The sequence below is a fragment of the Scyliorhinus torazame genome, chromosome 25, assembly GCF_047496885.1.
Source record: "Scyliorhinus torazame isolate Kashiwa2021f chromosome 25, sScyTor2.1, whole genome shotgun sequence".
Classification (NCBI taxonomy): Eukaryota; Metazoa; Chordata; class Chondrichthyes; order Carcharhiniformes; family Scyliorhinidae; genus Scyliorhinus; species Scyliorhinus torazame.
In genome coordinates, this window is record NC_092731.1 from 21221795 (window position 1) to 21243937 (window position 22143).

At 51.9% G+C, this 22143-nt stretch overlaps 1 protein-coding gene and 1 long non-coding RNA gene across 2 annotated transcripts; both read right to left on the reverse strand.

Annotated features, from left to right (window-relative positions):
• Nucleotides 1-641: 641 nt before the first annotated feature.
• On the reverse strand, nt 642-17820 carry LOC140402394 (WD repeat-containing protein 20-like). Its single transcript, XM_072490146.1, has 5 exons — nt 17569-17820; nt 17295-17303; nt 11561-11743; nt 8895-10172; nt 642-1411 (listed from the first exon to the last, which is right to left on the reverse strand). The coding sequence occupies exons 1-5, from the start codon at nt 17809-17811 to the stop codon at nt 1358-1360; spliced, it is 1767 nt and encodes a 588-aa protein (XP_072346247.1). The 5' UTR covers nt 17812-17820; the 3' UTR covers nt 642-1357.
• A 965-nt stretch (nt 17821-18785) lies between these two features.
• LOC140402395 (uncharacterized) lies at nt 18786-21543 on the reverse strand. The gene is made up of 2 exons (XR_011938132.1): nt 21407-21543; nt 18786-19241 (listed from the first exon to the last, which is right to left on the reverse strand). It is a non-coding gene; the product is annotated as an uncharacterized lncRNA (long non-coding RNA).
• Between the last annotated feature and the right edge of the window lie 600 nt (nt 21544-22143).

The window sequence follows — 22143 nt, forward strand, 5'->3', positions numbered from 1 at the left end:
CTGTTTACACGTGATTTGGATCTGCTGGGATCAACAGGCAGTTCAGGAAATGTTTGCCTCAAACCAATGGGAACATTTTAATCCCACTTAAAATGTGGGGAGGTGTCACCTTCCAGCCATTTTCCAGGGATACCAATTGACAGATGGCTGAATAGAAATTGCCCATGGATTAGTACGGTCAGCAAAATGCAGCTGGAGGCTCCCCCTGCAGGCTTACTAAGAGGGTCAGATAAATAAGGTCAACAGGCATTTAAAATGGAGGCATTAAGATATAATTAAGGCATTAAGATTTGGCCCCTGAAACCTCCTGTCATTTAATAAGATTGTGGCTAATTTTCTGCCTCAAACTCCTCTTCCCACATCATAGAACATATAGAACATAGAACGATACAGCGCAGTACAGGCCATCAGTGCCCCATCTCTCGAGTCCTCCAGCCAAGAAAATCATGCGATCTCAGCCTTGCCCAAGGAGCATCCACCACCCTCTGGAGTAGAGAATCTCGAAGAGTCACGATGTCCCCCTCATCTTGGCGCTGTCTCCAGGGCACACCGGCCTCCCACAGCTTGCGGACATTCACACCTTGCTCCCCCACTCACCCTGGCCAGGGTAGAACAAGTCAAGAAAAGCAACCCCCACCGTGTTAGAAACATATTTTAAATATTTTAATAAAGGGGAAACCAGTCATTTGTTATCATTTGCAAATCACAGCATAGACAATATTTATGGCCAGAGCTAATACCACCAAATGTAGTGCACCGTAGCTCAGTTTTCGGTAGAACAATTCAATTAAGTGCAAATTAAAAATTAAAACAATGGCAACCCTCCACTTGCCCACTCTGCAAACAGCAGCAGACATTGTTCCGCCAAGGCCTCAAATTCCTCTTCCAGTTTGGAGATGAACAATTCCAAAAATTGGGCCTGGTTTTTGACCAAATGCTACCTCTGACGCTTGTGGGATTTATATTGCTCTTTGCTCGTACCTGATACTGTGATGAGAATTACACTGATTTCTCTGCCCTTAATTAGTTTCTTTGTCTATGTACACAATATATAATAATCTATCTGTAGTAAGACACTGATAAAGCTCCCCGCATTGCTCGCTGGGTTACATTTAGACTGTAGAGTTACATAAATTAGAAGTGATTTGAGGTTCGGGCTCCACCGAGGGATTTAGTTTCAAACTATTAATAAATAAAGAAGTTTATTTTCTTCCACCAGTGATGTGTGGCAGTTTCGGGATTCCTTGTCCCAGAACTGGGAGCGTCAGTGCACCAGCAGCTCCGACAATCGACGGGCGAGTGCCAGTGTACTGGCAGTGCCCAGGCCGCAGAAAGTATGTTTTGCCTCAGACGCCAGCTACACCACGGTCCCACTGGGCGAATTTGCTTGATTCTGTGCCGACAGCAGACCCTGTGAATAGAAAATATGCAACAGGTTATCACGACATACTGGTTAACAAAGGGGCCACAGCCGTAACACCCCAGCCAGGGTGTAATTGGGAAAGAGCAGGGGAGTCGGATGAATTGGATAGCTAGAACATACAGTACAGGAGGCCATTTGGCCCATCGAGTCTGCACCGACCCACTTAAGCCCTCACTTCCTTGCTCTGCCTGGTGTGCACTGAAAGTCCACATTCTGTCTTCCACTAAGTACTCCAAACTTACAGAATCTATGAAAGATACCAGTTCCTTCCACTGGGCAAACCAATCACCTCGGCAGGAGAAGTTACCTATGAGCTGGTACAGACAGTGTTAAGGGTACACGAAGAGCTGGAGGGTACTTAAATATTAAAAACCGGAATAATCAAAACTTTTAAGCAACTCTGGCTGCTTTGTCATTGGATTAAATTTTTTTTGGTAAATTTTCTGTCTGACACAAAAGGGGAACATGTTGCTCTATTTATACAATGTCGTTTGAGAACAACAGTTTGAAAGTCCTATTTAAATATCCACGTGAAAGGAGGTTATATTAAACAACAATTCTTTCATTACCTCAGCTGGTTGCTATTTTTGGAAATAATTTCTTAGCTGGTGTGTAGGCACTTTCATGTGCTAATCTGAAATGTGTGAAATAAGTACCACAACGCCCATTTAATTATCACAGGATGAATCTGTGTACAAAACAAACCACTTTTGTTTTTCAACCTTTCACTCTTTCGCAGAGGACTAGCATTTAAGGAGACATAATGGGGCCCGAACACTGACCCACACAAGGTTTATATGCAAAATGGGTCACAGCTATATGCCTGAAGTGGTTTAAACATGGGGTAGTGGGAGACATAATGAAAGAAATCAAAAAATTGGGAATAGTTAAAAGGCATGGAGAGAGAGATACGTGGCAGAGTAGTATAAAACAGCAGAGCAGATTGTAGTAGTCCAGGATCTTGGTGGGGGGCAGGTGGGAAAAGCAGGCCGACACCAAGAGTGCTCACCCTGCCAAAGCACTATTTCAATGGTTCCCGACCCAGGCATTGACCTGCTTTGCTCTCCTGCACACCAATATCAATGCTGGTACACCATTCCACACCTCTAGCCAGAGAGGGAGCTCTACTTAAAGTCTGAAGCTGCTCTTCATAGGAGCGGGATGCCCACATATAGAGATATGGAGCTGTTTCTTGAGCTTTTGTGACCTTCATTGGAAGCAAGGAGGTGGCCATGGATAAGAATGGGATAATAAGTTTAGTTGTACCCGCAGACAGCAGGATTGTTCAAGTACTCGCTACACCCAGTTTCCCTTGGTGCAGAGAAGCAAATGCATAATGTTGACTTGGATGAAGTACATGTATATCGTTGTTTCACCAGGTGCAGTGTTTGGGATCTTGATCAGTGGGAGGGTGTTGCGCCTCCTGTGCTTGCATGGGACAGGTGCCAGAAGAAAGGCAACTTGTGTTGGGGGTGATGGGGGAAATGAATCACCCCTATATTAGTCCAAAGATGTGCAGGTTAGGTGGATTGGCCATGCTAAATTGCTCTTAGGTGTCCAAAATTGCCCATAGTGTTGGGTGGGGTTGCGGGGATAGGGTGGAGGTGTGGACCTTGGGTAGGTTGCTCTTTCCAAGAGCCGGTGCAGACTCGATGGGCCGAATGGCCTCCTTCTGCACTGTAAAATCTATGAAATCTATCCACATAACCCCTCCTAACCTTTTTAGTCACTAAGGACAATTTATCATGGCCAATCCACCTAACCTCCCACGTCTTTGGACTGTGGGACGAAACCCACGTAGACACGGGGAGAACGTGCAGACTCCGCACAGACGATCACCCAGCGGGGAATCGAACCTGGGACCCTGCGCTGTGAAGCCACAGTGCTATCCACTTGTGCTACCGTGCTGCCCAAAGGAAAGCTCTGTCAGCGATCCGGGGTGGCACGGTGGCGCAATGGTTAGCACAGCTGCCTCACTGCACCGAGGACCCGGGTTCAATCCCAGCCACGGGTCACTGACTGTGGAGTTTGCACATTCTCCCTGTGTCTGTGGGTCTCACCCCCGCAACCCATAAAAGATGTGCAGGGTCGGTGGATTGGCCACGTTAAATTGCCCCTTAATTGGAAAACAAAAAAGAATTGGGTCCTCTAAATTTAAAAAAAAGAAGGATCCAGCACAGACACAATGAGCCAAATGACCTGTGTCGTATGATTCGATAATCACCGAAACCCCTCAGGGACTATTAATGCAAGGAATCACAAAAGGAAAGTTAAGTTGGTTCCGTCGCTCAAATCTATTCCACCACTCAATTGCATTGAAGGGGAGACGCGGGGCAGCTCAGTGGTTAGCACTGATGCCTCCCAGCACCAGGGACCAGGTTCAATTCACTGTCTGTGTGGAGTTTGCACGTTCTTCCAGTGTCTGCGTGGGTTTCCTCCGGGTGCTCCGGTTTCCTCCCACAGTCCAAAGATGTGCAGATTCAGTGGATTGGCCATGCTAAATTGCCCCTTAGTGTCCAGGAATCTGCAGGATAGTTGGGGTTACAGGGATTGGGCCTAGGTGGGGTGTTCTTGGTAGTGTTGGTGCAGACTCGATGGGCCAAATGGCCTCCTTCTGTACTGTAGGGATTCTGAAATGAAATGAAATGAAAATCGCTTATTGTCACAAGCAGGCTTCAAATGAAGTTACTGTGAAAAGCCCCTCGTCGCCACATTCCGGCGCCTGTTCGGGGAGGCTGGTACGGGAATTAAACCGTGCTGCTGGCCTGCTTTAAAAGCCAGCTATTTAGCCCTGTGCTAAACCGTCTCCTGTTCTCGAGGGCAATTCGGGCTAGCAATAAATACTCTTAGGGCAGCACGGTGGCGCAGTGGTTAGCACTGCTGCCTCACGCCGCCGAACAGAAGATTCTATAGCGGTAATATCACCAAACTAGTAATCCAGAGACCCAGGCTCCTGCTTTGGAGACACAGGTTCAAACCCTGCCATGGCCCTTAGAAAAATGACCACAGCTGAAGTACTAGAGGGAAGATACATGGAGTATTGTGAAAGAATATAATGGCTTTGGAGGGAGTGCCGCCTAGATTTGCGAGAATAATACCTGGATTCGAAAGGTTAAATCATGAAGAGAGATTACATGAACGAGGATGGTATTCCCCAGAATTTGTAAGAAGAAGAAATGATTTGATAAAAATTTTCAAGCTATCAAGACGAACTGGTCAAGTAGACGAGATATACTACTCCCCAAGTTGGGGAGTCAAGGGTGACTGGAATTTTGAAAAAATGTATTCACGTGATGTCTCTTCGTTGGCCAGGCGAGGATTTATTGCTTTTTTAAAAAACAAATTCCAATTAAGAGGCAATTGAGCGTGTTCAATCCACCTACCCTGCACATCTTTTTGGGTTGTGGGGGGTGAGACCCACGCAGACACGGGGAGAAAGTGGAAACTCCACACAGACAGTGACCCGAGGCAGGAATCGAACCTGGGTCCTCAGCGGCGTGAGGCAGCAGTGCTAACCGCTGCACCACGTGCTGCCCTGAGAGTATTTATTGCTATCCCTAATTGCCCTTGAGAACAGAAAACAAGTCTCAGTAATGGAGACCATGAAACTATCAGTTACTGCAAAAAACAACCTGCGCAAAAGCAATTAGAGCCATAGAACTCCGAGCGGAGAAGGCGGCCATTCTGCGGCAACTGCTCGGCCCAGGACCGCAAGAAACTTCAGAGAGTCGTGAACACCGCCCAGTCCATCACACAAACCTGCCTCCCATCCATTGACTCCATCTACACCTCCCGCTGCCTGGGAAAAGCGGGCAGCATAATCAAAGATCCCTCCCACCCGGCTTACTCACTCTTCCAACTTCTTCCATCGGGCAGGAGATACAGAAGTCTGAGAACACGCACGAACAGACTCAAAAACAGCTTCTTCCCCGCTGTCACCAGACTCCTAAATGACCCTCTTATGGACTGACCTCATTAACACTACACCCTGTATGCTTCATCCGATGCCGGTGCTTATGTAGTTACATTGTATATGTTATGTTGCTCTATTATGTATTTTCTTTTATTCCCTTTTCTTCTCATGTACTTAATGATCTGTTGAGCTGCTCGCAGAAAAATACTTTTCACTGTACCTCGGTACACGTGACAATAAACAAATCCAATCCAATCATGTCCGCACATTCTTTTTTTTAAAATAAATTTAGAGTACCCAATTATTTTTCTCCAATTAAGGGACAATTTAGTGTGGCCAATCTACCTACCCTGCACGTCTTTTGGGTTGTGGGGGTGAAACCCACGCAGACATGGGGAGAATGTGCAAACTCCACACGGGCCGGGATTCGAAACCGGGTCCTCAGCGCCCCAGTCCCAGTGCTAACCATTGCGTAACATGCCGCCCTCGCACTGACATTCTAAAAGAGCACCCTATCTAGGCCCACTCCCCCACTTTATCCCCACAACCCCATTTAACCTGCACATTTGTTTTGGACACTAAGGCGCAATTTAGCACGGCCAATCCACCTAACCTGCACATCTTCACTAAGACGCAATTTAGCACGGCCAATCCACCTAACCTGCACATCTTTGGACTGTGGGAGGAAACCCACGCAGACACGGGGAGAATGTGCAAACTCCACACTGACAGTCACCCAAGCCCAGAATCGAACCTGGGTCCCTGGTGCTGTGAGGCAGCAGTGCTAACCACTGTAATTGATGCAAAGTTTAAATAAGATTGGTACGAGTTTTCGGAAACCAACGATATATTTTTTTATAAATTTAGAGTACCCAATTATTTTTTCCAATTAAGGGTCAACTTAGCGTGGCCAATTCACCTACGCTGCATATTTTTGGGTTGTGGGGGCGAAACCCACGCAAACACGGGGAGGACCCACACAGACAGTGACCCAGAACCGCGATCGAACCTGGGATCTCGGCACCGTGAGGCAGCAGTGCTAACCACTGCGCCGCCCTGCTAACCAATGATATTAAGGAATATCGGGGAACGGTAGGCATATGGAGTTAGGCGCATATCTTCCTGAAGGCTCAAGAGGCTGTTCCTCAGACTGGAATCATAGAACTATATCCAGAAAAGGTGAATGCCTCTGGAGGAGGAGGGGAAAGTCGCAAAGAACAGCATCGCTGAGCAAGCACGCAGCAAGGAATAGGGTACAATCGATTTAATGTGACACACAGCACAGCCATGAGTTAACAGTACAAATAAAGACTGGCAAAATAACCTCATCTACCCTCTCCCCCTTCCTCACAGTGGCCAAGATCCATAAATATTCGCCGGTGCTTGGCTCCGGTTCAAGAAATGCCTCGATTTTAAAATCCTCAGTCTTGCATTCCAATCCCCTGTATGGCTCCGCCTCTCCCCGCTTCTGTAATCTCCGCCAGCCCCACCTGCCTCCGCTCAGCCAGTTGGGGTTTCTTGGGCGTCCCCGATTTTAATCAGCCATGCCAACAGCCGCCTGGGCCTTACGCTCTGGAAAACCCCTCCCAAAACCTCTCCTCCTTCCTCCGGGATGCTCCTTGAAACCTGCGCTTGAAACCAAGCTTTCAGCCACCTGCCCTCACATCACCTCAAGTGGTTGGATGTCAAATTGCGCCACATGATGCTCATTTATTATGTTAAAGGTGCTATGAAAATACAAGTTGTTGGAAGTTCAAAATCCCACTACCTGTGGGGGGGGTTTCCCTCATCACTCTGCAGAGCTATTGCTGTAGTTCTTAAGAGATGCACAGCAACACTTGGGTGGCACCTCATGTGGAGCAAAATGCCCCTGGGTACTTCACAGGAGGATCACCTGACAGAATAGATAAATGGACAGGGGTTCAAAGTCTTGGTCACGGAGGTGGCTTTTAATGGTTTTAAAAAGGATGGACACGGAGAGGTTGAAGAGTGAACTCCGGAGTTTGGGGCAGAGGTTGCTGAAGGAATGGCTAGCAACTGAGATATATGCAGGTGAGGGTGTTTACTAGACAACAGGTGAGGGAATTTCCGTTGCTCCCGACACAGGGGATACAGGACAGGGTGCTTTCAGGGGTGTGGGTCGGAGAGGGCAAGGTGTCAGAGATTTACCGAGAGATGAGGGAAGAGGGGGAGGAGTCGGTGGGCGAACTAAAAGGAAAGTGGGAAGAAGAACTAGGGGAGGAGATAGAGGAGGGTATGTGGGCTGATGCCCTAAGCAGGGTAAATTCCTCTTCCTCATGCACCAGGCTTAGCCTGATTCAATTTAAGGTGCTACATAGAGCACACATAACGGGAGCAAGATTGAGCAGGTTCTTTGGAGTGGAGGACAAATGTGGGAGGTGTGGCGGGAGCCCGGCAAACCACGCACATATGTTTTGGGCGTGCCCGGCACTGGAAGGGTATTGGAAGGGAGTGACGGGAGTGATTTCGCGGGTGGTGAAGGCCCGGGTCAAACCAGGCTGGGGGCTAGCTCTATTTGGAGTTGCGGAAGAGCCGGGAGTGCAGGAGGCGAAAGAGGCCGACGTTGTGGCCTTTGCGTCCCTAGTAGCCCGGCGCAGGATCCTACTCATGTGGAAGGAGGCGAAACCCCCCGGACTGGAGGCCTGGGTAAATGATATGGCGGGGTTCATTAAACTGGAGCAGATAAAAGTTTGCCCTGAGAGGATCAGCTCAAGGGTTCACCAGGCGGTGGCAGCCATTTCTCGACTACCTAGGGGAACGTTAGAGGGAAGACAGATGACCAGCAGCAGCAACCCAGGGGGGGGGAGGGGGGGGGGGGGGGGAGGGGGGGGTTTAGTTTAGGTCAAAGATAAAGGGGTTTTGTTACTTGTGTATTGTTAAAAATTTCTGTATTGTTATTGTTGCGTTTGCCTTGTAAGAGGGGAAAAATTGTTGTTTGGGAATTTTTTTTAAATAAAACGTATTTAAAAAAAAAGGAATGGCTAGCAACAGAGGAGCAAAGAAAATGGGGGTGGGGGGGGGGGGGGGGGGGTTGCGAGGGCTTAGAAAGGCCGGGATGCAGAAAACCTGTTGGAGGGCGGAGGAATCAGCATTGTGCAGGTACAAAGAGGTCAAGAACATTTGGTATTTGTTCTGCAGGTGTCCAGTACATTTAAAATGTTCTCCAGCTCTTCGCCAACAAGACTTTGCAGCGGTTCATTTCCAACCGACTAACAACTTCATTTCTATAATGTCCCAAGGCATTTCACCAAACACCGAGCTTCATGAGGAGATACTTAGGTGGGTTGGCCGAAGGGGTGGGGTTTGAAAAGCAGTCTTCGAAGGAATGAGAGGTAAAGAGGCAGACGGGGTTAGGGAAGGGATTCCAGACTTTAGGGTCAAGGCTGAAGTCACGGCTGCCAATGGCGGAGCGCTTAAAACCGGGGGGTGTACAGGAGGCCAGGAGTTGGGGAGCACAGAGATCTCTGGAGGGTTGGGAGGCTGCAGGAGGTCACAGAGAGACTGACTCTGGCCCCGCTCCATCCCTCCCATACTCACCACTTTACCTGGCCTTGCCCATGTGCAAATGAAGCCTTCTTGGCAAGCAGTGACTATGCAGTCCTCCAAGAATATCAACACCGTTAGTCTCTCGTGTGCAATCTTTTTACAGACCAGAGGCTCCAGCAAGGGCACCTCGTCCATGCGAGGACACAAAGTGGTCCCCAAAGTCTTTGCTGAATCTAGTTTGTTTCTCATGACCAGGTTGAGCTTGTCGTTGCTCTTGCTGATGACGTGCCCGATGCTGTGGTTCCGTTTGTGGTCCTTCTCTGCACTTTTATCTTTGCGCTCGTGGAGTGTCAGTGTCGCAAACTTGCTGATGCTGAAGGAGCCGCCCCCGTCCGTCGCGTGGGCCTTGCTGTTGGCGTTCGTAACGGCCGGGTGTGGAAGACTGTTTGACCGGGACAGCGAGTGCGGGATGGAGTTGGCCAGGTTGGCTTCCAGCGCCAGGCCACCAGAGTGGCTTCCACAGCTCAGGGAGCCGGGGACAGCTGTGTTCACCACATTTGTGTGCGTCCGAGCTCGTGAGAGGGGCTGATGGGGGAACAGAATGTCTTCCGTCAAATCCCACAGGCAGAACTGGGTGTCCTGCCCCACGGAGCCAAACCGGTAAGTCACGTTTGTTGCCCGGCCGTCCGTCGAGTTGTGCTTGGAGAGTCTGGATAAAGTGCTGTTGGTCCGATTGCGGCCAAACGGGGCATGCTCCTGAAAGTCCTCGTCGCTGCCGCTGAACTCTGGCTGCTCCCCGTCGTCGACGCTGCTCGTGTAAGGGTCAAAGGCCACCACGCTGACCCAGGACTTGTGGCCGTGGCCCCGAGCGATGACCCGGCAGTCCCAGAAGGACCAGACCGTCACCAGGTCGTCCTCGCCCCCAGTCACAATATACCTGCCGTCCGGGCTCCAGCACACGCACAGCAGGCCCCCAAAGTAGCTCTTCATGGCACCGTACAGCTCCATCGAGTCGAAGTGGAAGACCCTCAGGCTGCCGTCTTGACTGGCACATGCCACGTGTTTGCCATCAGGGGCGAAGGCGAACTCGTGGAGGGCGCCCTCGCCAACCGACCATTTGAGTAGCGGATTGCGGCTCGACTTGCTTTTGCAGGTGTACACGGCGAAGCCAGGCCCCTGTTTCAGCGGCTGGTAGTGGGGTGCGGTGGTGCCACATGGGTGCTCCACATTGTAGAGGTAGAGGTTGCCACTGGTGTGGGCGACAAGGAAGAGGCTCTCGGACTCTGGCATCCACTTCAAGCAGGTCACCTTGGTCTTGTCGATAAATCTCTGCACAGCAAAGAGGAACAAAAGACCTTTAAACCTCTGCAGAGAAACTTATTTTTAAAAAATTTAAAGTACCCCAATTCATTCCCCCCCCCCCCCCCCCCCAATTAAGTGGCAATTTGGCGTGCCCAATCCACCTAGCCTGCACAGGGGGTGAGACCCATACAGACATGGGGAGAATGTGCAAACTCCAGACAGACAGTGACCCGGCGCTGGGATCGAACCCAGGTCGAGGCGGTAGGTGTGGAGAGTCTGAGTACATGCTGCGCCCCTCCAAGATTGAAAAAATAAAAGTTAGGTTTGTGATGCGGGAACAGCTGACCCAGGTAACCGTCTGGGATCCTGAGTGCCAATTATTCTGTTGGGTGCATTCAGTGGGAAGCAAGTTGTTTTAAAAGGCAATTCGGAATGGGCAATGAATGTTGGCCTAGCCAGGGACGTTAGTTAATTCCAATAATTGTATGCTGAGGATGAATGAATCTGAAGCTACCCTGCACCTTAAAACAGGTTGATTTCCAAGACAGCAATGCACAGTCACAGACTCTCCCGGTTCCTCCCAGGCACCCAGAGTGAACTGCTTTATATACGCGTGCAATAATTCCCTCACCCATCCCCAACTCGGGACGGCTGTGCTTAGTTACCAATTTGAAGTCCGTCTTCTATTGCGGCACAAATTCAACGTCAACACAGCCCACATTCCATGAAAGAGCACTGACCATCTCCCAGTACTTCCCTGTCCCGTTCATCCCCAGGGAAAAGATGACGGGAGGCGAATAGTCCAGCCCCCGGCACGTTTACCCAAAGGTGAATTGAACCAGTGCGCTTGCCAGTGGCAGACTGGGGTACCCTGAAGGTCAAAAGCCGCTTGCACTGAGGTGGCGCCTTTAACACAGCAAAGCACCATAAGGCACCTTCACAGGAGCGTCAGCCACACAATGTCACACCGAGGCACCTAACGGCATGCTGGGGAAGATGTCCGAAAGCCCGCTCAAAGGGATGGGCTTCCAGGAACGGCTCAGAGGAATGAGAGATTCAGGAAATTAATTCCAGAGCTTAGGACTGCGGCAGAGTACCAATGGCAGAGGGATTCAAATAGGGGTTGCACAGGAGGTCAGAGTGTAAGGAGGGCAGAACCCTTGGGAGTGTGTTAGAGAGTGATTGAGATGGTGTAAGGCCACGGGGAGGTTTGAAAGCGAGGGTATAAAATGGAGGGGGCTTTCGACCGGGGTGATGGATGAACTCTTAAGCTACACCTCGAGAGCAAGGGGTAGCAGACTAGGGCCATTCTCAGAGGGGCCAATGGGAACCCCTGCCCCTCTGGTTAGAAAGGGACTGTTGAAACCACAGCCAAGCCTCAAAGGTGCGATGCGTACTTGGGGGCGAACAGTTACCTCTTCATTGAACAGCTTGCTGGTCTCTTTCTTGATTGGATCCAGATACTGGACTTGTCCGGCCGAGAAGCCGATCACGAGCGAGACACTGTCGGGCGTGGCGGTGAACTGGTTAAAATCATGGCAGGTGGGCTGTGTCCCTTTGTAGATACGCTTGTCGATGGGCTTACTCAAATCTGCCGCCTAAGGAGTACAAAAGGTGCAATTGTTAGTCAAACTCGGGGGTGTCAGCACCCCAAGCAGGAAAACCACCAACATTTTATAACTCCTGTCAGGCCAATGGCCCAAATCCCACCAGGGTGACTAAACTGTGACTGCAAACAAGACGGCGTGGGCGTGAAAAACCCGACACATTTGTTTGCCTTCTAAAATCCTGGCACAACATGTCAGGGACATAGCAACAGAAGTAGGCCATTCAGACCTCGGCTCATTACCGTATGATACTGGAGCAAGGGCTGGCATTGCTTAGTTAGGCCCAATACCAAACCAGTAACACAGACACACAAGTTAACAGGGGGAGTAGGACCAATACGATCAACTTGAACCTCAACCAATTCACATTCCCTGATTTACCAAGTACTCAAGATGATCTGAAGGATTCACTATGCGAAGAGTGGAGACAGTTCCGATTTCTGTCCGTAATGTTCCAGAAACTACTACCCTCCCGCTCGTGAAGAATTATTTTATTCACTCCAGCCAGCCACCTCTACACTGGCCCCATCAAACGGTCCCGGTACAGGTACTGCACGGGGTTAGGTAGAGAGTAAAGCTCCCTCCACACCGTCCCCATCAAACACTCCCAGGACAGGTACAGCACGGGGTTAGATACAGAGTAAAGCTCCCTCTACACTGTCCCCATCAAACACTCCCAGGACAGGTACAGCACGGGGTTAGATACAGAGTAAAGCTCCCTCTACACTGTCCCCATTAAACACTCCCAGCAGAACAGGTACAGCACAGGGTTAGATACAGAGTAAAGCTCCCTCTACACTGTTTCCATCAAACACTCCCAGGACAGGTACAGCACGGGGTTAGATACAGAGTAGAGATCCTTCTACACTGTCCCCATCAAACATTCCCAGGACAGGTACAGCACGGGGTTAGATATGGAGTAAAGCTCCCTCTACACTGACCCCATCAAACACTCCCAGGACAGGTACAGCACAGGTTTAGAGACAGAGTAAAGCTCCTTCTACATTGTCCCCATCAAACACTTCCAGGGCAGCTACAGCACGGGGTCAGATACAGAGTAAAGCTCCCTCTACACTGTCCCTATCAAACACTCCCAGGACAGCCACAGCACGGGGTCAGATACTGAGTAAAACTTCGTCTACACTGTCCCCATTAAACATTCCCAGTACAGGCACAGCACAAGGTTCGATACAGTGAAAGCTCCCTCTTCGCTGTCCCCATTAAACACTCCCAGCAGAACAGGAACAGCACGGGGTTAGATACAGAGTAAAGCTCCCTCTACACGGTTTCCATCAAACACTCCCAGGACAGGTACAGCACGGGGTTAGATACAGAGTAAAGCTCCCTCTACACTGTCCCCATCAAACACTCACAGGACAGGTACAGCACGGGGTTAGATACAGAGTAAAGCTCCCTCTACACTGTCCCCATCAAACACTCCCAGGACAGGTACAGCACAGGTTTAGATACAGAGTAAAGCTCCCTCTACACGGTTTCCATCAAACACTCCCAGGACAGGTACAGCACGGGGTTAGATACAGAGTAAAGCTCCCTCTACACTGTCCCCATCAAACACTCCCAGGACAGGTACAGCACGGGGTTAGATACAGAGTAAAGCTCCCTCTACACTGTCCCCATCAAACACTCCCAGGACAGGTACAGCACAGGTTTAGATACAGAGTAAAGCTCCCTCTACATTGTCCCCATCAAACACTTCCAGGACAGCTACAGCACGGGGTCAGATACTGAGTAAAACTTCATCTACACTGTCCCCATTAAACATTCCCAGTACAGGCACAGCACAGGGTTAGATACAGTGAAAGCTCCCTCTACACTGTCCCCATTAAACACTCCCAGCAGAACAGGTACAGCACAGGGTTAGATACAGAGTAAAGCTCCCTCTACACTGTTTCCATCAAACACTCCCAGGACAGGTACAGCACGGGGTTAGATACAGAGTAGAGATCTCTCTACACTGTCCCCATCAAACACTCCCAGGACAGGTACAGCACGGGGTTAGATACAGAGTAAAGCTCCCTCTACACTGACCCCATCAAACACTCCCAGGACAGGCACAGCACGGGGTTAGATACAGAGTAAAGCATCCTCAACACTGTCCCCATTAAACACTCCCAGGACAGGTACAGCACGGGGTTAGATACAGAGTAAAGCTCCCTCTACACTGACCCCATCAAACACTCCCAGGACAGGTACAGCACAGGTTTAGATACAGAGTAAAGCCATCTCTACATTGTCCCCATCAAACACTTCCAGGACAGCTACAGCACGGGGTCAGATACTGAGTAAAACTTCATCTACACTGTCCCCATTAAACATTCCCAGTACAGGCATAGCACAGGGTTAGATACAGTGAAAGCTCCCTCTACACTGTCCCCATTAAACACTCCCAGCAGAACAGGTACAGCACAGGGTTAGATACAGAGTAAAGCTCCCTCTACACTGTTTCCATCAAACACTCCCAGGACAGGTACAGCACGGGGTTAGATACAGAGATGAGATCCTTCTACACTGTCCCCATCAAACACTCCCAGGACAGGTACAGCACGGGGTTAGATACAGAGTAAAGCTCCCTCTACACTGACCCCATCAAACACTCCCAGGACAGGTACAGCACGGGGTTAGATACAGAGTAAAGCTTCCTCAACACTGTCCCCATTAAACACTCGCAGGACAGGTACAGCACGGGGTTAGATACAGAGTAAAGCTCCCTCTACACTGACCCCCATCAAACACTCCCAGGACAGGTACAGCACAGGTTTAGATACAGAGTAAAGCTCCCTCTACATTGTCCCCATTAAACACTTCCAGGACAGGTACAGCACGGGGTTAGATACAGAGTAAAGCTCCCTCTGCACTGTCCCCATCAAACACTTCCAGGACAGCTACAGCACGGGGTCAGATACTGAGTAAAACTTCCTCTGCACTGTCCCCATTAAACATTCCCAGTACAGGCACAGCACAGGGTTCGATACAGTGCAAGCTCCCTCTTCACTGTCCCCATTAAACACTCCCAGCAGAACAGGTACAGCACAGGGTTAGATACAGAGTAAAGCTCCCTCTACACTGTTTCCATCAAACACTCCCAGGACAGGTACAGGACGGGGTTAGATACAGAGTAAAGCTCCCTCTACACTGACCCCATCAAACACTCCCAGGACAGGTACAGCACGGGGTTAGATACAGAGTAAAGCTTCCTCAACACTGTCCCCATTAAACACTCCCAGGACAGGTACAGCACGGGGTTAGATACAGAGTAAGGCTCCCTCTACACTGTCCCCATCAAACACTCCCAGGACAGGTACAGCACGGGGTTAGATACAGAGTAATGCTCCCTCTACACTGTCCCCATCAAACACTACCAGGACAGGTACAGCACGGGGTTAGATACAGAGTAAAGCTCCCTCTACACTGACCCCCTCAAACACTCCCAGGACAGGTACAGCACGGGGTTAGATACAGAGTAATGCTCCCTCTACACTGTCCCCATCAAACACTACCAGGACAGGTACAGCACGGGGTTAGATACAGAGTAAAGCTTCCTCAACACTGTCCCCATTAAACACTCCCAGGACAGGTACAGCACGGGGTTAGATACAGAGTAAGGCTCCCTCTACACTGACCCCATCAAACACTCCCAGGACAGGCACAGCACGGGGTTAGATACAGAGTGAAGCTCCCTCTACACTGTCCCCCATCAAACACTCCCAGGACAGGTACAGCACAGGGTTAGGTACAGAGTATTCTCTCTCTACACTGTCCTCATCAAATACTGGGCAACGTGCCTCAACGACTCACGTCTGGTGACCTTGACATTGGTCATTATGAAACGATTCAACAGGTTGGTCATGAGACACATCAACTCCATACTCCGAGGGGCCGCACGGTGGCTCAGTGGTTAGCACTGCTGCCTCACGGTGCCAAAGACCTGAGTTCGATCCTGGCCCTGGGTCACTGTCCATGTGGAGTTTGCACATTCTCCCCGTGTCTGCTTGGGTCTCATCCCCACAACCCAAGGATGTGCATGGTTGGTGGATTGGCCGCGCTAAATTGCCCCTTAATTGGAAAAAAAATGATTTGGGCATTTTAAATTTGAAAAAAACTCCATACTTGTTCCGCGGCAATTCGCTTACCATCACAACAGGTCCACAGCAGATATCAGCTCCCTGGTCCAAACTCATCCCTGGAGCATCTCAACAAAAAGGACTCCTGCATCAGACTCCTATTCATTGAGTACAGCTACGCCTTCAACACCATAATCCCAGCCAAGGTCATATCCAAATTCCAAAACATTGGACTTGGTGCCTCCCTCTGCAACTGGCTCCTCAAATTCCTGACACATAGACCACAATCAGTAAGGATAAACATGATAGTCCTCAAAATCAGGGCCCCACAAGACTGTGTGCTTAGCCCCCTACTATACTCCCTCTACACACACCTGTGTGGCAAAATTCGGCTCCAACTCCATCTACAAGTTTACTGATGACATGACCACAGGGGGTCGGATCTCGAACAACGATGAGTCAGAATACAGGAGGGAGATGGAGAACCTAGTGGCGTGGTGTAGCGACAACAATCTCTCCCTCAATGTCAGCAAAACTAAAGAGCTGGTCAAGAAACCACAACACTGCCTATACTTCCTCAGGAAACGAAGGAAATTCGGCATGTCCACATTGACACTTACCAATTTTTATAGATGCACCATAGAAAGCATCCTATCTGGCTGCATCACAGCCTGGTATGGCAACTGCTTGGCCCAGGATTGTAAGAAACTACAGAGAATCGTGAACACAGCCCAGTCCATCACGTGGACCCGCCTCCCATCCATTGACTGTCTCCACCTCTCGCTGCCTGGGAAAGCGGGCAGCATCATCAAAATCCCTCCCACCCGAGTTATTCTCTCTTCCAATTTCTTCCATCGGGCAGGAGATACAAAAGTCTGAGAACACGCACGAACAGATTCAAAATCAGCTTCTTCCCCGCTGTTACCAGACTCCTAAATGACTCTCTTATGAAGTAACTGATCTCTTCTCTACTCAGTAGTACTACACTCCGTAGGCTTCACCCGCTGCCTGTGCCCGTGTATTTACATTGTGTATTTATGTATGCCCTCTACACTGTCCCCATTAAACACTCCCAGCAGAACAGGTACAGCACAGGGTTAGATACAGAGTAAAGCTCCCACTACACTGTCCCCATCAAACTCTCCCAGGACAGGTACAGCACGGGGTTAGACACAGAGTAAAGCTCCCTCTACACTGTCCCCATCAAACACTCCCAGGACAGGTACAGCACGGGGTTAGACACAGAGTAAAGCTCCCTCCACGCTGTCCCCATCAAACACTCCCAGGACAGGTACAGCACGGGGTTAGACACAGAGTATTTATTATTTAGTACTCAGTATCTAACTGGTCAGATTGATTTTCAGATTCCACTAATTTCTTTGCCCTGGAGCTCAACCATCTGCCCTGCCCCGAGACCCAGCAACCCCTCACCACCTGCTACCTGAACCCAACCTTTGAACTCTCTGCACCTGAACCAAACCTTTGACCTTCAGCCTTCTGAACTTGACTCTCTGACTTCAACTCCTGACCCCCAACATGAACCTGAATTCAACCTGTGACCCCATTAAGCGTACTAACCTCTTGACCCTGGTTCCCTACTGCCTGACCCCCGCCCCTCTACCCCCTGACCCCGCCCCTCTACCCCCTGACCCCGCCCCTCTACCCCCTGACCCCGCCCCTCTACCCCCTGACCCCGCCCCTCTACCCCTTGACCCCGGCCTCACCTTGCGCGGCCCCCCGGTACAGGTAGAGGTAGAGCTCGCGGCCCACATTGAAGCAGATGCGCTGCCCGCCGGCGCTGGGCTCGCGGACGTTGACCAGCGACACCCGGACCGGGTTGGTGCCCTGGGCGGCGCTGAGCGGCACTCGGTTGGGGCGGCTGTACTCGGACAGACTGAGTAGCTGATAGGCTCCCTCCCGGGTCCGGAACTGGGACTTGATCTCGTTCAGCTCCTTCCCGCCGCCCTCCGCCGCCATCTTCCCGGAGCCGCCAAACTGCGGCCTCCGCCCACAGCGCCCCCCTCCCGCCCGGCCTCCGCCCACAGCGCCCCCTCCCGCCCGGCCTCCGCCCACAGCGCCCCCTCCCGCCCGGCCTCCGCCCACAGCGCCCCCTCCCGCCCGACCTCCGCCTACAGCGCCCCCTACCGCCCAGCGCTGAGCGCCCGGCCTCCGCCAACAGCGCCGCCTACCGCCCAGTGGGGAGCTCCCGGCCTCCGCCTACAGCGCCCCCTCCCGCGCAGCGCTGAGCACCCGCCCTCCGCCAACAGCGCCGCCTACCGCCCAGCGGGGAGCTCCCGGCCTCCGCCTACAGCGCCCCCCTCCCGCGCAGCGCTGAGCGCCCGGCCTCCGCCAACAGCGCCCCGTCCCGCTTGGCCTCCGCCCACAGCGCGTCCTCCCGCGGAGCGCCCGGCCTCCGCCCACAGCGCCCCCCTCCCGTCCGGCCTCCGCCCATCGCGCCCCCTCCCGCCCGGTCTCTGACCCCAGCGCAGCCTCCCCGCCCGGCCGGTCTCCGCCTACAGCGCCCCCTCCCGCCCGGCCTCTGCCCATAGCGCCGGCCTCCGCCCACAGCGCGCCCTCCCGCCCAGCCTGCAGCACCCGGCCTCCACCCACAGCGCCCCCTCCCGCCCGGCCGGGCCTCCGTCCACAGCACCTCCTCCAGCCCGGCCTCCGCCCACAGCGCGCCCAGCCTGCAGCACCCGGCCTCCGCCCACAGCGCCCCCTCCCGGCCGGGCCTCCGTCCACAGCGCCTCCTCCAGGGCGGCAGGTGAATTGCATCAAATGTGCGCCAGGCCATTCGGCCCCTCCGTCGTAATCAGGCGTTTACGCTCTACCCCAACCCTCAGTGTGATGTGCTGAGCAGTTTGGATTTGATTCTTGCTCCAGATGTTCACGTAAAACAAACCGGATGAGGGAGGATTTCGAAACAATAAAGTGACACATTCAGGGCCGGGTTTGTTCACAGAGATTTCATTTTATTTAGAACAAGATGTAAAAGGGTTTTATTATAATCGCTGCAGGACCCAACCTGAGACACATACAGTCAAAATCCCCTTTTTATTGGGACACCCCCAGCAACAAAGCCACATCTTCAAACCTTCGGGCCACAGCACGACTTGGTCACAGGATCAGCAGCAAACAGGGAATGTTACAGAGGACAGAGTGAAGAGCAACAAGGCTTATGATAGAGTTTAACAAACAAGCGCCAACTGGGGGCAGCTCAGTTCGAGAACGATCCCGTTTCGAGGCAGTCAGGAACCTCCCCGTAATCGCCAGCCGTTACGTTACTGCAGGGCATGGACTCTGGCTGCAAACAGCAGAATTTGCTTCTCCAGCTCCTTGTTCAGCTGAGATGGGGAGGCCCGGGGGTGCTCCTTCACAAACTCCACGATGCCAAGGATACACTGTCTCTGAGGGCGAAAGCCAGCAAGTGGTTAATCACAGCAAAGGGACGGCGGGTTTCTTCGAAACATCCTCTCGACTTAAAAGCACCCGGAAAGCAGTGGAGGGAGATAGTCGCCAACTCTCCAACTTGCCACTATCTGCCACTCTTAGGACCCACAGGGCAGGGAAGAGGCAAACATCACAACACAAAATAGGAGCAGGATTAGACCATTCAGCCCCTCGGGCCTGCTGCACCATTCAATACGATCATGGCTGATCTTTAACCCGCCTTCCCGCCAACTCCCCACATCCCTTCATTCCCCACAAGATCAAAATCCCATGCTGATCACGAGCAGCTCCGAGAACTCCCTTTCCCATTGCAACACAGGGTTGGGCTTGAACTCAGTCTGAGGTGACCCCCAATCGGCGTTGAGGGTCAAACTCTCACTCCTGACATCCATTCAGGCCCTGTGATGTTATCTATTGCCGTTAACTGTATGACCAACCCTCTAATTTCCTGCAGAAGGCCTTAAATAAATTCAGCGGTCCCTGTGCGGTGGAGAATTTCAAAGATTCACAACTGAGTGAAGAGGTTTCTCTTCATCTCGATCTCAAATGATCGCCCCCCCCTAACCCCGAGGCTGTACCTGCGTTCTAGGATTCCCAAACCAGTGGAAAGAGCCCATCAGTATCTTCCCCGTCAAATCCCTCCAGAATCCTCTGCTTCAATGAGATCACAGCTCATTCTTCTCAACGCCAGAGAATATAGACACCATTTACCCAGCCTCTCATCGTAGGACAATCCTCTCACCCAGGGGCCAACCAAGTGAACATTAATTGAACCACCTCCAAGACACATTTATTGTGCCTTAAATATGGAGACCAAAACTGGGCACAATGTTCCGAATGTGGTCCCACCAAAGCCCCGTATAATTAGACCTTTATTCTTCTGCTCCAACACCCTTGCATTAATAGACAAGATGTCCTTCCTAATTTCTTGTTGCACCTACATGCTAACTTCATGTTCCTTGTAGGAGAACGCCCAAGTCCCTTGGACGATCAACCTTTTGTAGTTTCAGACGTTTCCAAAAATATCCTGATGCTCTCTATACTCACCACAACAGTGAATGACGTCACATCAGTCCACTCCCTTCAACTTGAAACTTCCTTCAGGGGTTCTCCCTACACTGCCCCCATCAAACAGGGGGCAGGTACAGCATGGGGTTAGATACAGAGTAATGCTCCCTCTACACTGTCCCCATCAAACACTCCCAGGACAGGCACAGCACGGGGTTAGATACAGAGTAAAGCTCCCTCGACACTGTCCCCATCAAACACTCCCAGGACAGGCACAGCACGGGGTTAGATACAGAGTAAAGCTCCCTCTACACTGTCCCCATCAAACACTCCCAGGACAGGTACAGCATGGGGTTAGATACAGAGTAAAGCTCCCTCTACACTGTCCCCATCAAATATTCCCAGGTCAATTATAGCACAGGGTTAGATACAAAGTAAAGCACCCTCTACACTGTCCCCATCAAACACTCCCAGGACAGGTACAGCACGGGGTTAGATACAGAGTAAAGCTCCCTCTACACTGACCCCATCAAACACTCCCAGGACAGGTACAGCACGGGGTTAGATGCAGAGTAAAGCCCCCTCGACACTGTCCCCATCAAACACTCCCAGGACAGGTACAGCACGGAATTAGATACAGAGTAAAGCTCCCTCTACACTGCCCCATCAAACACTCGCAGGACAGGTACAGCACGGGGTTAGATACAGAGTAAAGCTCCCTCTACACTGTCCCCATCAAATATTCCCAGGACAATTATAGCACAGGGTTAGATACAAAGTAAAGCACCCTCTACACTGTCCCCATCAAACACTCCCAGGACAGGTACAGCACGGGTTAGATACAGAATAAAGCTCTCTCGACACTGTCCCCATCAAACACGCCCAGGATAGGTACAGCACGGGGTTAGATACAGAGTAAAGCTCCCTCAACGCTGTCCCCATCAAACACTCCCAGGACAGGTACAGCACGGGGTTAGATACAGAGTAAAGCTCCCTCTACACTGTCCCCGTCAAACACTCCCAGGACAGGTACAGCACGGGGTTAGATACAGAGCAAAGCTCCCTCTACACTGTCCCCATCAAACACTCTTGGGGTGATTGCCACTCTCATTACCTTGTACATGTCAATAAGATCCTGCCCCGTTAGGTGCTGGTAAAGTGAGTGAGCCACTCGAGCTCCAGTCACTGCCTTCAGCAGCTGTTTGCTCGCTTCATCATCACAATTCAGCCAGTTCCACAGAGCCACCTGCAACAAGAATCAGATCATTTCAGCTTCAAGTGATGGGAGAGAGGGTCAGGCCAGGGCGGGGGAAAGGAGGGGGTGGGGGGAGTGGGAAAAGGGGTAGTTGGGGGGGGGGGGGGTGATCGGAGGTAGGGGAGGGGGGAAATGGGGGGGTTAGGGGAGGGGGGAAATGGGGGGTTAGGAGAGGGGGGAAATGGGGGATAGGGGAGGGGGAGATTGACAGGGGGGGGGGAAGGTGGGCGGGTGGGGGGGGTTAAGATGGCGGGTGGGGGGGGGGGTGAAGATGGGCGGGTGGGGGGGGTGAAGATGGGCGGGTGGGGGCGGTGGAGGGCGGGAAGATGAGCGGGCGGGGCGGGAAGATGAGCGGGCGGGGGGGGAAGATGGGCGGGCGGGGGGGGGGAAGATGGGCGGGCGGGGGGGGAAGATGGGCGGGCGGGGGGGAAGATGGGCGGGCGGGCGGGGGGGGAAGATGGGCGGGCGGGCGGGGGGGGAAGATGGGCGGGCGGGCGGGGGGGGAAGATGGGCGGGCGGGGGGAAGATGGGCGGGCGGGGGGGAAGATGGGCGGGCGGGGGGGAAGATGGGCGGGCGGGGGGGGGAAGATGGGCGG